The 14,505-nt window shown below is 41.8% G+C and overlaps 1 protein-coding gene and 1 long non-coding RNA gene across 2 annotated transcripts; one reads left to right on the top strand and one right to left on the bottom strand.

The window, feature by feature from the left end:
- Positions 1–895: 895 nt before the first annotated feature.
- On the top strand, positions 896–2,538 carry LOC140813360 (uncharacterized). Its single transcript, XR_012113899.1, has 2 exons — positions 896–1,968; positions 2,116–2,538. It is a non-coding gene; the product is annotated as an uncharacterized lncRNA (long non-coding RNA).
- Positions 2,539–5,751: 3,213 nt separating this feature from the next.
- On the bottom strand, positions 5,752–13,502 carry LOC140813293 (uncharacterized). The gene has a single exon (XM_073171798.1). The coding sequence runs from the start codon at positions 11,706–11,708 to the stop codon at positions 6,309–6,311; it is 5,400 nt and encodes a 1,799-aa protein (XP_073027899.1). The 5' UTR covers positions 11,709–13,502; the 3' UTR covers positions 5,752–6,308.
- Between the last annotated feature and the right edge of the window lie 1,003 nt (positions 13,503–14,505).

The following is a 14,505-nucleotide window of genomic DNA, read 5'->3' on the forward strand; positions in this document are numbered from 1 at the left end:
GGGCAAACTGCACGTCGAGGAAGTTGAGCAATGAAGAAGTCAAAGAGGAAGATGGAAGTTGAGGCATGATCTACGACTCCTCGTATCCATGTAGCAGGTCAACCAAGAGTCATTTCACCACAACCACCATGCAAAGGCTAATGAATGGCCAAACAGTACCAGACTACATTTCTAAAGAGCCAACATGGAATATCAGGGCAACACAAATAGGCCATAGTGCTAGAGCGCCTTAAGATGAATCATACAAAGCAGCCAAAAATAAAGATTTCACTCCAATCAAGGCAACGGATAATTCCAAGTAATCATCTTTCACACAAATACAAATAATTCCTTTATTAATTCTACATGACAAGAAATCGGGTAATATATCATAAGATTCAATAAAAGGGCAAGAAAGTTACCAATTACCATGGAGTACGGAGAATAAACAAGTGGAGTTAAAGTCAAAACAAGGGCCACCAAAGTAGTATCCTCGGCTGAAGGGGGAGTTGATCCAATTGCCGATGAAACATCAATACTAGTGGTTAGGAGTACTCATGTTGTTCAGTAACCGTGATGTAGATAAACATAGAAAGGAATTCCCTATAGTGGCACATAGAAGGAATACAACTGACCCAAGACACATATATTTAGCCACAAGAGAAAAGGAAAATAAAAGAGAAGAAATGAGGAACAAACCGGATGGAGTAACACTAGCCGCTCGGAAGGCAGAGAAACGGGCTGAATCAGCGTATTCCACGAACGAAATGGATGGACAAAATGATATGGCGGCAGCGACTTGGTTGCGCAAGTGGGTAATCGGTGCAGGGAGTCGAGATATAGAGCCAGATGATATTTGGGGAGGACGAATTGAGGCATCCGGACGCACAATAGAAGCAACAACCGGGGGATACTGACCGACGATTTCGGTTGGGAATAATTCTAGCAAGCGAACTAGGTCAAGTTATAGTAATTGGACAGACGTCCAAGTATCGATCCCACAGAGACTATTATTTAATTACTAAGATTCGATTATTTTATTTAATCTAGGCGAACAATAAAGAGTGATTGTTTTGTAAGATGTAACGAATTAAATTAAACCAAGCTATGCTAAATTAATGACTAAGAGCAAATTTCAGAGAAGCTTGGAACTTGGGGATTTTTAAATTTAAATAAAATGACCGGGACACACAACGGTAACAAACTCAGATTTTATCACGCACTGGAACAATTTAACCACAGATTATTCGCTGTCACGATGCAATTCCCTAATTTAATTATAAATCCATTTCTAGAATTTATAATCCTATTTTCATTTAACAGTCCAATTATTTTTAATTGAATTTAATTAAACAAAAACGCATTTATCCACGAAGAATTACAGCTGTCGCCTAAAATCGCACACTGAAACCGAATACTATTTCTAGTCGGTTTAACCGCGTGTTGATTAATATTTTTGAAGCTAAATTTAACCAATTCTCTTTCGAGTCAAGATTAAACAACAAACATGCAAATAATTGGCCAAATTAAAAGCACGAAATTTATACAAATATTAATCAATAACATAGAACAATTTTATAAATCAAACACTTCAATGAATAACAAAAATCAGTCGTTTGTTCCTATCGTGGTCCCGATCACAAAAGAAAACTACTCCATAAATTCAAAACCAAAATCAAATTTAATAATTGAATTCATGAATAAAAAGCTAGAAAATTAAAAGAGACGAGAAAATCTCAGCGATGGCGCGCAGATATGCGTGTGAAGCGCGTCGTTTTCTCCCTCGATTTTCTCTCCGAGCCGTTGCCTTCTTTCACAAGTATGAAATTCCTCTCCAAAAACTCCAAAGTCGGCCGCCCTCTCGAAATTCAACCCCCATTTTGTTTTGTCTTTTTCCTTTTTATTCTTCTTCCAAATCTCGAGCAAATCTTCGCCAAATTCATCATCCGATATCATGGACACGGACCCCGTATCAGCCTCCGGAGTGGGGTCCGTGTAGCTTCTGTAATTTGACTTTCTCTTGTGAAGACGGACACGGACCCCGTGTATGGGTCCGTCCAGAGGTCCGTCTAGCTTCTGTAATTTGGATTCTCGGACTTTGAGGGACACGGACCCCGTTCAGGGGTCCGGATATAGATCCGTGTAGCTTCTGTAAATGCAATCTTGGTAACTGAATGGCACGGACCTGTCTCCGGGGTCCGTGTCCGGGTCCGTGTCTCTTCGGCAAAATTCTTCTTTTGTGGTTGAATGACACGGACCCTTACACGGGATCCGTGTAAGGGTCTGTGTATTGGTTCATGCTTTCTTCCTATTCTTCCGGTTATTTCTGACGTGGCATTGCAGAGTTTGACATTTCTTTCACTTCTTTGGCTTTTCTCCTCTTTTGGTCAAACCTACAATCAGCAAAAAATGAAACGAAATAAGCGCCAAACTCGGGGTAAAAAGATGCCAAATAAGCACGAATACGACAAAATAATATCCCTAAAGTACTATATAATTCGTGCTTATCAACTCCCCCACACTTAACCTTTGTTCGTCCTCGAACAAATCAGACAAAAATAAGGATGAGAAACATTTCAGATTCAGAACTCAAGTGACACAATCAAAACTTCTCAATTTGTCACATTCGTTCACCCCCAGTCAAAAGATCACGCTTCGCATATCATAAAATTCGTTTTCGTCGCAATTCAAGATTCAAACATTTACCCAGTAAAGATCAACAGAATAAAATGTGTGTAGTGTGTAGGTCCGACTCGTACTCATCTCCAGCTACTTGGTTTCATGATTACTTATTTTCATTTGTTATCGAAACGCCCCATATGCTTGACTTTCATACCCCTCTCTACTAAATGTTGAACGACAGTGACTTGGTTAATAGGTCTTTTTAAGCTTATAACGTAAGGCCAAGGCTCACGGCTACAATAAAAGATAGGGAATCAAAAGTGAGATACAATAAGCATTATTCCTGTAGCACATTCATTCAACTTTCGACTCGTCAACAGTTATTGTCTTTTCATCAATTCCAGAGCTCTAGCGTCTCCTTTTCTTTCTCATTGTTCACCCACTTTCACCCAAAAAATTTTGTTTCGGGTGCTTTCAACACTGCACATTTTCCTCCTTTTTCCTTTTCTGTCAACATTCTTTCTTTTTTTTTTTTTTTTTTTTTTTTTTTCTTTTCTTTTTTCTTCTTTTCTTTTTTTTTTTTTTTTTTTTTCACAATTCACCAATTCACTATCAATGAGTAAAAGTTTGACCACGTGCATTGAACAAAATGTTGATGCAAAACTGGTTCATGTTAGACTCTCTCCTTGAAACTACGACTCCTCTCACTCAATACTAGGCATGAAGCAAATTTCTGGGTGATCCCAAAATCTAACAAATTAATCAGAATATCAAGTGAAACAGGAGTTCGTTGTCAAAAAATAATCTCATCCTACGTGAAAAGTGTTGTTAAGTGTTGTGCAACGATGTGTAACAAGACTGACCCACCCCCACACTTTGATAAGGACACTGCCCTCAGTGTAAAGCAATATAAAAGCAACGAACAAGACAGTTAAAGCAAAAACACTTCCCTGGACAATTTGCGAGCAAGTGGTGAAGATGCGGTAGAAATCAGCAACTCCTGAAAAGCACGACATCGAATACACAAGGAAACGTAAAAGGGCATAGGAGAGACACACAAATACACGATCAAAAATCAACAGATACTAACGATAAAGATCAAGTCTGACAACGTCGATAACTACATAAAAAGAGCGAAATCCAGAAAAACAATAACATCCTCTACACATCCTAACAAAATAAACTACTGCTCGTCGGCGGAGTCCGTATCCAAATCTTCCATGTCGTCAAGGCCAGATCTGTCAAAGGGGGGCGCGGAGACATCGTCAGCAGAGGGCTGAATCCCTAGATGATGCTCGATGCGAGCCATTCTGGTGCTGAGGTTGTCAAAGGCATCAAACATGGAGGAGAAAACCTGTCGCATACCTCTTGGGGCTCGCTGTCGAGGGGGTGCACCAGCTTGAGGGCCGGCCTGGTCATCGAAACCCGCTTCTTCCTCCTCGACACGGGCTTCCCAGGCTCGCTCGTCAATGGTAGGGGCAGGCACTGGTGGGTCACGACGGTGACGAGTGAGATGGCTACTCCTAGGGTTACGATACCACGCACCCTGTCGAAAAATGAAATACATGCCCTGCATGGCCTGGGGGGTGAGCATCTGTGTGGATGTGGGCAATAACGAAGGCTCGCCGGTGAGATCAACGCCATGGGCTGCTAAGATCCGAGAGATGATGATCGGGAAGGGGGCATGTGGTTTCTTGTTCTTTGTCGGGTCGATATGCGCAACAGAACGCATATGAGACATGATGATTGATGCCAAAGGAATCGCCGGAATCGCCCCCAAGCCATTCAACATCTTATCAATAATGTAGAGGTCCATCAGACGAACCTCATTGTTTCCGGCCTTCCTCGGGATTATGTTAGCCCCAGTAAAATAACAGATCAGGCGATCAATGAGCGGAATATGCGTCGGAAGAACACTGAAACGGGAGCCGGTAGGGGATGTGACATATCGGAGACGGTGCCGAGCCTCAGGGATCCGGTATGTGCTGTCGGAGTGAAAAAAATCGACTTGGTTAAACTCCACCCAAGGGCCATCATTGGGGACTCCCAAAAGTAAGGCTAGATAAGCACTGGAGATGTCGATGGGGACGCCCTTGACGTACGTGCGGATCGATGTCAGCCCTGTTTTGTCTTTCTCTTCGAAATTCGCATAAAACTGCCACACTAGATCAGGGTAGTATGGTCCGGATATGTCCAACAAGGGTCCCCACCCAAACTTTTCGAACTCGGCCCGTATTGGTACCTCTTGATCAATCCGAGGGTGGATAGATTTTTCCACAATCATGGGATTTGTGTGCAGTGCCGAGTACCAGTCAGAGTTCTCGATGGAAGTGAATTTAGAAGCATCAAATGATCTCCTGACTGACCCAGAGGATGAAGAAGCACCGGTCCGAGCGCGCTTACCAGTCAACTTGCGAGGAGGCATTATGACTCAAGCGAATAAGTTCCAACAATTCAAACCACCAATAGCAAATACCAATAACCCAACCAACGATCAAGCATCAACAGACCCCAACGCAATGATAAAGAATCAACACCCAAATTACAAGAGACCACAAAATAGGGCTCCAATAACAATTTATCCCCAAAACCACAGAAAACGTGATAACACCGATACCCTTGAACAAGTAAATCCAGCAGAACACAAATCGACCAAACAATACCCAATCACTAATCCACAAACGCGCAATAATCGAACGGAATGCACAGACACACCAATGCGGAGGACCGGAAAATGGAATGCAGGTATAGCCACGCTTACCAGAACATAGATGATGGTGCAGTGGTGAGTTGTGGGCGGCGGCTCGGCAGGAATCGGTGGTGGAGCGGCGGCGGTCGGCGATGTGAGTGGTGGAAGGCGGTGGCGTGAGGGCGGTGCTGCGTTTGGAGATGGAAAAGGGAGTGTGGTGGTGGTGATATTTGAGGGTAGCGGACGGCAAATGCGGCGACGGGGCGGCGGCGGTCGGCGATGTGAGTGGTGGAGGAGGGAAATCGATTTTTGGGGGTTTAGGGGTTGAGGGGAGGGAAGTCGCGATTTTATTCAGAGAAGTCCCGAAATTTAAGGGCACGGACCCCGTGCTAGGGTCCGTGTAGAGGTCCGTGCTCATGCGCAAGTTTGTAAATTCTGGAAATGCTAGACACGGACCCCGTGCTGGGGTCCGTGTAGAGGTCCGTGTACCTACTGTATTGCAGCTATTTGGAAAGTGACAGACACGGACCCCGTGTAGGGGTCCGGATCAAGGTCCGTGTAGCTACTGTATATCGACCAATTTGAGCATGAATGACACGGACCCCGTGCTAGGGTCCGGAGGGGGTCCGTGTAGCTACTGGATCAGAGAAAAAAAATCGCACAAAATACGACCCAACCCAAAATGATGCTATGCATGTATAATTCTTTAGATCTAAACATGTAAATTGAAGCTCAATCAAGAACACAAGATGCAAGAATTGTACAGAAACTTCCCTGGTCTGTTCGAGATTTTGAAACCGATCGCCCGATAAATTCTTTCACGCTTGATAAATTCCACCGCCAGTAGATAAATTACCTGCACCATCATTCTCTGAGATTAACTCACTAACTAGATGAATAAAGCAAAAAAAATAAAGAGAACTAAAATAAAACAGAGGGAAAAACTAAAATAAAACACTGGGTTGCCTCCCAGCAAGCGCTAAATTTAGAGTCGATAGCCTGACTGTACTCCCTTGATTCAGTTGGGATCCTGCAGATCCACTGTGGTCGGCTCATCGGGTATGGCACCACCATGATAGACCTTAAGCCTATGTCCATTCACTTTGAAAGATCCGGTTGCCTCACTAGTGATCTCCACTGTCCCATATGGGAAAACTTGCGTGATGGTGTAAGGACCGGACCACCGAGAACGCAACTTACCTGGCATCAATTTCAGTCGAGAATTATATAATAATACCTGTTGGCCCACCAAAAATTCTCGACCGACAATGTTCTGATCATGCCAGCGTTTGGTTTTCTCCTTGTAAAGCTTGGTATTCTCGTACGCCTCCAACCTAAACTCATCCAATTCGTTTAGCTGCAGCACTCTCGCGTCACCTGTGGTTTTAGCATCAAAATTCAGAAATTTGGTGGCCCAATAAGCCTTATGCTCAAGTTCGACAGGTAGGTGACATGACTTTCCATACAACAATTTAAAAGGAGACATGCCAATGGGGGTTTTGAAAGCAGTGCGGTACGCCCAAAGTGCATCGTCGAGTTTTCTAGACCATTCTTTCCTCGAAGCACCGACAGTCTTCTCCAGAATGCGTTTAAGTTCTCGGTTCGAAACCTCGACTTGGCCACTAGTTTGGGGATGGTAAGGTGTGGCCACCTTATGTCGGACCCCATACTTAGCCAATAGACTGTCAAATTGACGATTACAAAAATGAGTACCCCCATCGCTAATGATGGCCCTAGGTGTGCCAAAACGTGAGAAAATATTTTTCATAAGAAATTGAACAACAACCCTAGAGTCATTAGTTTTGCATGCAGTAGCCTCTACCCATTTAGACACGTAGTCCACAGCCACCAAAATGTACTTGTTCCCAAAAGAAACCGGGAACGGCCCCATGAAATCTATACCCCAAACATCAAATATCTCACATACCAAAATATTATTAAGAGGCATTTCATGTCGTCTAGAGATATTACCTGTACGCTGACAATTTGAACATTTTGTAACATACTCATGCGAATCCTTAAACAAAGTAGGCCAATAAAAACAAGACTGGAGGACTTTGGACGCAGTTCTAGTTGCCCCAAAGTGGCCTCCAGCCGGACCAGCATGACAATGAAACAAAATTTCACTTACCTCTTCCTGGGGTACACATCTACGGATTATACCGTCTGCACATATTCTAAACAAATAAGGGTCCTCCCACAAATAATATTTCAAATCAGAGAAAAATTTCTTCTTTTGTTGGTATGTAAAATGGGGAGGAATGAACTTACTTGATAGATAATTAACAAAATCGGCATACCATGGTAAACTGTCGATTGCAAAGAGTTGCTCGTCTGGGAAGTCATCACGAATAATTGCATTACCTGAACTTGGATTCTCCAAACGAGAAAGATGGTCTGCAACCTGGTTCTCTGTTCCCTTCCTATCGATGATGTCCAAATCGAATTCCTGCAAAAGAAGACTCCAACGAATTAGCCTTGGCTTTGCATCCTTTTTAGCCATCAAGTATTTCAAGGCGGAATGGTCAGTATGCACGACTACTTTGCTTCCTATGAGATACGATCTAAACTTATCAAGAGCAAAAACCACGGCAAGAAGCTCCTTCTCTGTAGTGGCATAGTTCAGTTGGGCGGCTGACAGTGTCATACTAGCATAGTAGATGACATGAATGCATTTATCCCGTTTTTGGCCCAACACTGCCCCTAGAGCTGTGTCACTTGCATCACACATCACCTCAAATGGCGACCCCCAATCAGGTGCTATCATCACTGGTGCGGTGATCAACTTCTCCTTCAGGACCTGAAATGCCTGCACACACTCATCAGAAAAATCAAATTTCACATCTTTTATCAGTAAATTGGTCAGTGGCTTAGAAATGCAGGAAAAATCTTTGATAAAACGTCTATAAAACCCTGCATGTCCTAAAAAACTACGCACTCCTCGGATGTTTGTTGGGGCGGGGAGTTTCTCTATCACTTCAATCTTAGCCTTATCGACCTCAATCCCCTTTTCAGAAATTTTGTGCCCCAACACTATCCCCTCTCTCACCATAAAATGGCATTTTTCCCAGTTCAGCACCAAATTTGACTCCTCACATCTCTCCAAAACTTTAGACAAATTAATCAAACAAGTATCGAATGAAGAGCCAAACACAGAAAAATCATCCATAAATATTTCAATGAAATCCTCAATCATATCATGGAAAATTGCCATCATGCATCGTTGGAAGGTCGCTGGTGCATTACATAGGCCGAATGGCATTCGTTTATATGCAAATGTCCCATAAGGACAAGTGAAAGTGGTTTTCTCCTGATCTTCAGGGTCGATAGGAATTTGCATATAACCTGAATAACCATCCAGGAAACAGTAAAAAGGATGTCCAGCTAACCTTTCCAACATTTGATCAATAAAAGGGAGGGGGAAGTGGTCTTTACGGGTGGCGTCATTAAGTTTCCTATAATCAATGCAGACACGCCACCCCGTAACAGTTCTGGTAGGAATTAATTCATTATTTTCATTCTTCACAACAGTGATCCCACCTTTTTTCGGAACAACTTGCACTGGACTAACCCACCTACTATCAGAAATTGGGTAAATAATACCTGCGTCCAGTAGCTTTATCACCTCTTTCTTCACCACCTCTTGCATAGCTGGGTTCAGACGTCTTTGAGGTTGGGTGGATGTCTTGTGGTCAGCCTCCATCAGAATTTTGTGCATGCACATGGAGGAGCTGATCCCCTTGATGTCCGCAATGCTCCAACCTATTGCTTTGATATTATCCCTCAGAACTCGCAGCAGCTTTTCTTCTTCCGTACCTGTCAAAGTAGAGGACACTATTACTGGCAGTTTATCACAATCAAGCAAAAACAAATATTTCAAATGAGAGGGAAGAGGTTTCATCTCTAAGATTGGGGCTTCTTCAATGGATGACCTTAAAGGTCTTGGGACATGCCCAAGCTCCCCAATCCTAGAGTTTACCGTTCTTGAAATCGGTCTGCCTGCTTCCAGATAATGCATGTATTCCTTCACATCCTCATTCTCCAACTCTCCTGAACATGAAACAGTCAAACAAATCTCCAAAGGATCTTCACCTATCAATTCCTGCAAACCATGCTCAACAAGCTCATCAGTAGCATCAATTCTAAAACAATCAGATGTATCATTAGGATATTTGATGGACTGAAAAACATTGAACACCACACTCTCATCATTCAATCTCAACACCAACTCACCCTTGTGTACATCTATCAGAGCTTTCCCAGTGGCTAAAAATGGTCTCCCTAAAATAAGAGGAATCTCACGATCCTCTTCCATGTCTAACACAACAAAGTCCACTGGGAAAATAAACTTGTCAACCTTTACTAACACATCCTCTACAATTCCCCTAGGAAATTTAATTGATCTATCAGCTAACTGTAGAGAAATTGTAGTTGGTTTCACTTCACCTATTCCTAGCTTCTCAAAACATGAATAAGGCATCAAATTTATGCTTGCACCTAAGTCACATAAAGCTTTAGCAAAAAATGAAGTTCCTATAGTGCAGGGAATAGAGAAACTACCTGGATCCTTAAGCTTTGGGGGTAATTTATTTTGTAAAATAGCAGAACATTCCTCCGAAAGCTTAACTGTCTCAAAGTCAACCAACTTCCTCTTGTTTGATAAAATCTCCTTAAGAAATTTAGCATAGGAGGGCATTTGAGCTAAAGCCTCTGCAAATGGAATATTTATGTGCAGCTTTTTGAAAATCTCAAGAAATTTTGAAAATTGAGTATCCAATTGCAGTTGCTTAGCTCTTTGGGGAAAGGGGAGTGAATTAATATCAATATTAGAGTTCGAGTTTAGAGACTTACCTTTCTCCCTTGCATCCTCAGGCTTTGGCTTGGCTGATTCCTTCTCCTTCACATCACTTCCACCATCAATTGCCTCTTGCTTAGTGGGAGACGTCACCGTGACTGCATTGACACCCTTAGGATTCTTTTCCGTGTCACTAGGTAGTGAACCCGGAGCTCGTGTAGCCATCTGTGTCGCTAACTGCCCTAGTTGAGTCTCCACTCTTTGCATCATGGCATCATGATTTTGCCATCTCATCTCATTCCCTGCTATGTACTTGGCGAGCATGTCCTCAAGATTAGACTTGCTATCCTGTGGCTTGAAACCAGGTGGCATAGAAGGTCCAGCACCTTGTGGAGGTTTAGGTGGTTGTTGAGGAGGCCTTTGCTGTGCAGGGTGCTGTGGAGGATTAAACTGTAATGGCACCACAGCATTCTCGGACTGTCTCCACCCGAAATTTGGATGATTCCTCCAGCCTGGATTATAGGAGAAACTGTATGGATTGTTTTGCTGACGCCCCTGGTTTCCCAAATAATTTACTGAATCCCCTCCAAAACACTGTATTTCCTCACAAGGCAGATCCGGCATGAATGGCATGTCACAAGATGGACCACCAACCATTTCAGCATTTCCTTGGATCTGATTCACTGACTTGACTGGTATTGACTTCTGCGCTTGTAACTGTGACATCTGATGTGTCAATCCATCAAGTTTTGCTGTAATCGCTGTCAAAGCATCCATCTCAAGGAATCCTACTTTCTTCTCCCTGCGGTTGTCTTGCCAACCCACATTGCTCTCGGCCATATTAGATATGATTTCGAGCGCTGCGGTTGGCGTTTTCCTATATAGACTCCCATTTGCTGCCGCATCAAGCATAGATCTCACAGAAGGATCTACCCCATAGTAAAATGTCTCCACCTGTTGGCCTACTGAAAAACCATGTCTCGGGCACATTCTCAACATCTTTTTAAACCTCGCCCATGCTGAATTCAGTGATTCCCCATCTCTCTGTCTAAATGAAGTGATTTCATTTCGCAGTTGTGTAATCTTAGTAGGGGGAAAATACCTGTGCATGAAGAACTCAACTAGCCCATCCCAAGTAGTGATAGAACCAGCTGGAAGGTCGCGAAGCCACTCCATAGCTTCTCCTTGCAAGGAGAATGGAAATAGTCTGAGTCGAATGGCATCAGTACTCACCCCATTGCACTTAATCGTATCACAGATTGACAGAAAATTCTCCAGATGTGCATTGGGGTCTTCAGATGGTGCTCCACCAAACTTTACTTGCATTTGAATCATTTGGATGATGCCTGGCTTTAGCTCGAATGAGTTTGCCTGAATCGTAGGGCGGATGATACTAGACCCATAACCTCCAAATGCTGGCCGATGAAGTTCCATCAACGTGCGTTCATCCTCTTCTCCGGCCATTCTCTCAACTTCTGGTTTATGATCTATTTCAGATTCTGCTTCAGATTCAAATTCCAGAGTCAAGTTGTTGTTCCTTCGGGCTCTGCGGATACTGCGGAGAGTGCTTTCAATCTCAAGATCAAGTGGCACTAGATTCCTGACGTCTTGAGCACGGCTCATATAACACGAGCTAACCCCTGAAATCAAAAATTTAAGTGCACGATTTAAGCTCCAAGAGAAAATAAGTAGAATAAACAAAGGTAATTAAAATGCCAAAGAAAAGAATAACTGAAAAATTTAAAACTAAGAATAAAAGCCTAGTCTCAAACAAATAATTTATCCTAATATTAAATAAATAGTCCCCGGCAACGGCGCCAAAAACTTGACCGACGATTTCGGTTGGGAATAATTCTAGCAAGCGAACTAGGTCAAGTTATAGTAATTGGACAGACGTCCAAGTATCGATCCCACAGAGACTATTATTTAATTACTAAGATTCGATTATTTTATTTAATCTAGGCGAACAATAAAGAGTGATTGTTTTGTAAGATGTAACGAATTAAATTAAACCAAGCTATGCTAAATTAATGACTAAGAGCAAATTTCAGAGAAGCTTGGAACTTGGGGATTTTTAAATTTAAATAAAATGACCGGGACACACAACGGTAACAAACTCAGATTTTATCACGCACTGGAACAATTTAACCACAGATTATTCGCTGTCACGATGCAATTCCCTAATTTAATTATAAATCCATTTCTAGAATTTATAATCCTATTTTCATTTAACAGTCCAATTATTTTTAATTGAATTTAATTAAACAAAAACGCATTTATCCACGAAGAATTACAGCTGTCGCCTAAAATCGCACACTGAAACCGAATACTATTTCTAGTCGGTTTAACCGCGTGTTGATTAATATTTTTGAAGCTAAATTTAACCAATTCTCTTTCGAGTCAAGATTAAACAACAAACATGCAAATAATTGGCCAAATTAAAAGCACGAAATTTATACAAATATTAATCAATAACATAGAACAATTTTATAAATCAAACACTTCAATGAATAACAAAAATCAGTCGTTTGTTCCTATCGTGGTCCCGATCACAAAAGAAAACTACTCCATAAATTCAAAACCAAAATCAAATTTAATAATTGAATTCATGAATAAAAAGCTAGAAAATTAAAAGAGACGAGAAAATCTCAGCGATGGCGCGCAGATATGCGTGTGAAGCGCGTCGTTTTCTCCCTCGATTTTCTCTCCGAGCCGTTGCCTTCTTTCACAAGTATGAAATTCCTCTCCAAAAACTCCAAAGTCGGCCGCCCTCTCGAAATTCAACCCCCATTTTGTTTTGTCTTTTTCCTTTTTATTCTTCTTCCAAATCTCGAGCAAATCTTCGCCAAATTCATCATCCGATATCATGGACACGGACCCCGTATCAGCCTCCGGAGTGGGGTCCGTGTAGCTTCTGTAATTTGACTTTCTCTTGTGAAGACGGACACGGACCCCGTGTATGGGTCCGTCCAGAGGTCCGTCTAGCTTCTGTAATTTGGATTCTCGGACTTTGAGGGACACGGACCCCGTTCAGGGGTCCGGATATAGATCCGTGTAGCTTCTGTAAATGCAATCTTGGTAACTGAATGGCACGGACCTGTCTCCGGGGTCCGTGTCCGGGTCCGTGTCTCTTCGGCAAAATTCTTCTTTTGTGGTTGAATGACACGGACCCTTACACGGGATCCGTGTAAGGGTCTGTGTATTGGTTCATGCTTTCTTCCTATTCTTCCGGTTATTTCTGACGTGGCATTGCAGAGTTTGACATTTCTTTCACTTCTTTGGCTTTTCTCCTCTTTTGGTCAAACCTACAATCAGCAAAAAATGAAACGAAATAAGCGCCAAACTCGGGGTAAAAAGATGCCAAATAAGCACGAATACGACAAAATAATATCCCTAAAGTACTATATAATTCGTGCTTATCAGATACATTATGAAAGGGCGAAGCAATGACAACAGATTTTTGTGAGACGGCGACTGTGAAGATTATGGGCGGTGACCAGGGGGTAGGGCAGTGAGTGTCTGTGAAGATTATGGGCGGTGACCAGGGGGTTAGGGCAGTGAGTGTCAACGTGGTGAAATATCAATTGTGAATGTTAAAATAGTTTCTGCAAATATTGATTTTGTGGAAGATGAATGAGGAGGTGCAGCTGGTAATGCAGAAGAAGAAAGGTTGAATTGAACTTTTGAATTTTAGTTTTTATCCAAGGTGAGGTTCCAATTTCTAAACTGAACTTGAGCTTCATATGCTAAAATTGGGCTTTATTGGATGGACCAGGAACAAAGATTGGGTTTATGATTAAATACAAGAAATTTGGTCTAATGGGCCAAACCTTCCGGGCATTTGTTTGGATTAAATTATGCAAACGCAATTAATTTGGCTCAAGCCCATTGTAATTTTGAAGGAGGCAGATAGCATGAAGCAAGGAGATCGTGGGCCCACATCCAGAAAAAAATTGTGTACACACTAAGCATATCATATTAAAAAACACCTAGCATTTGGAAAATTATTTTTGGTTATGTGTGTTTCACACTTTATAATTTTGGTCATCTGTATTATCAAATTTTACTTTTATTCATATATCTTTTGTTTTTTGTATTTTGATTAATTTTCATCGATAATGTTGTTGTGATAATATACACGTCAGTGTTGCATTAGCACTACATCAGGAAACGACTAAAATTGTCAAAAAAATAAAGTAAAGATAACAGATTAAAACTGAAATTTGATAATATAGATGATTAAAATCGACAAACATATATGATCAAGTATCCAACTTCATACACTTCAAAAATTTACGTGTGAATTGTTTTCAGAAAAAGTTTTGCGCCAATGAATTTCTGTTGCACCATTAGTTTTTTGATGAAGTAATGGTTAAAATTTTTAATCAATTCCCAAAAAAAAAAAGGAAAAAAAGAAAAA

The sequence above is a fragment of the Primulina eburnea genome, chromosome 14 (assembly GCF_022965805.1).
Source record: "Primulina eburnea isolate SZY01 chromosome 14, ASM2296580v1, whole genome shotgun sequence".
NCBI lineage: Eukaryota > Viridiplantae > Streptophyta > Magnoliopsida > Lamiales > Gesneriaceae > Primulina > Primulina eburnea.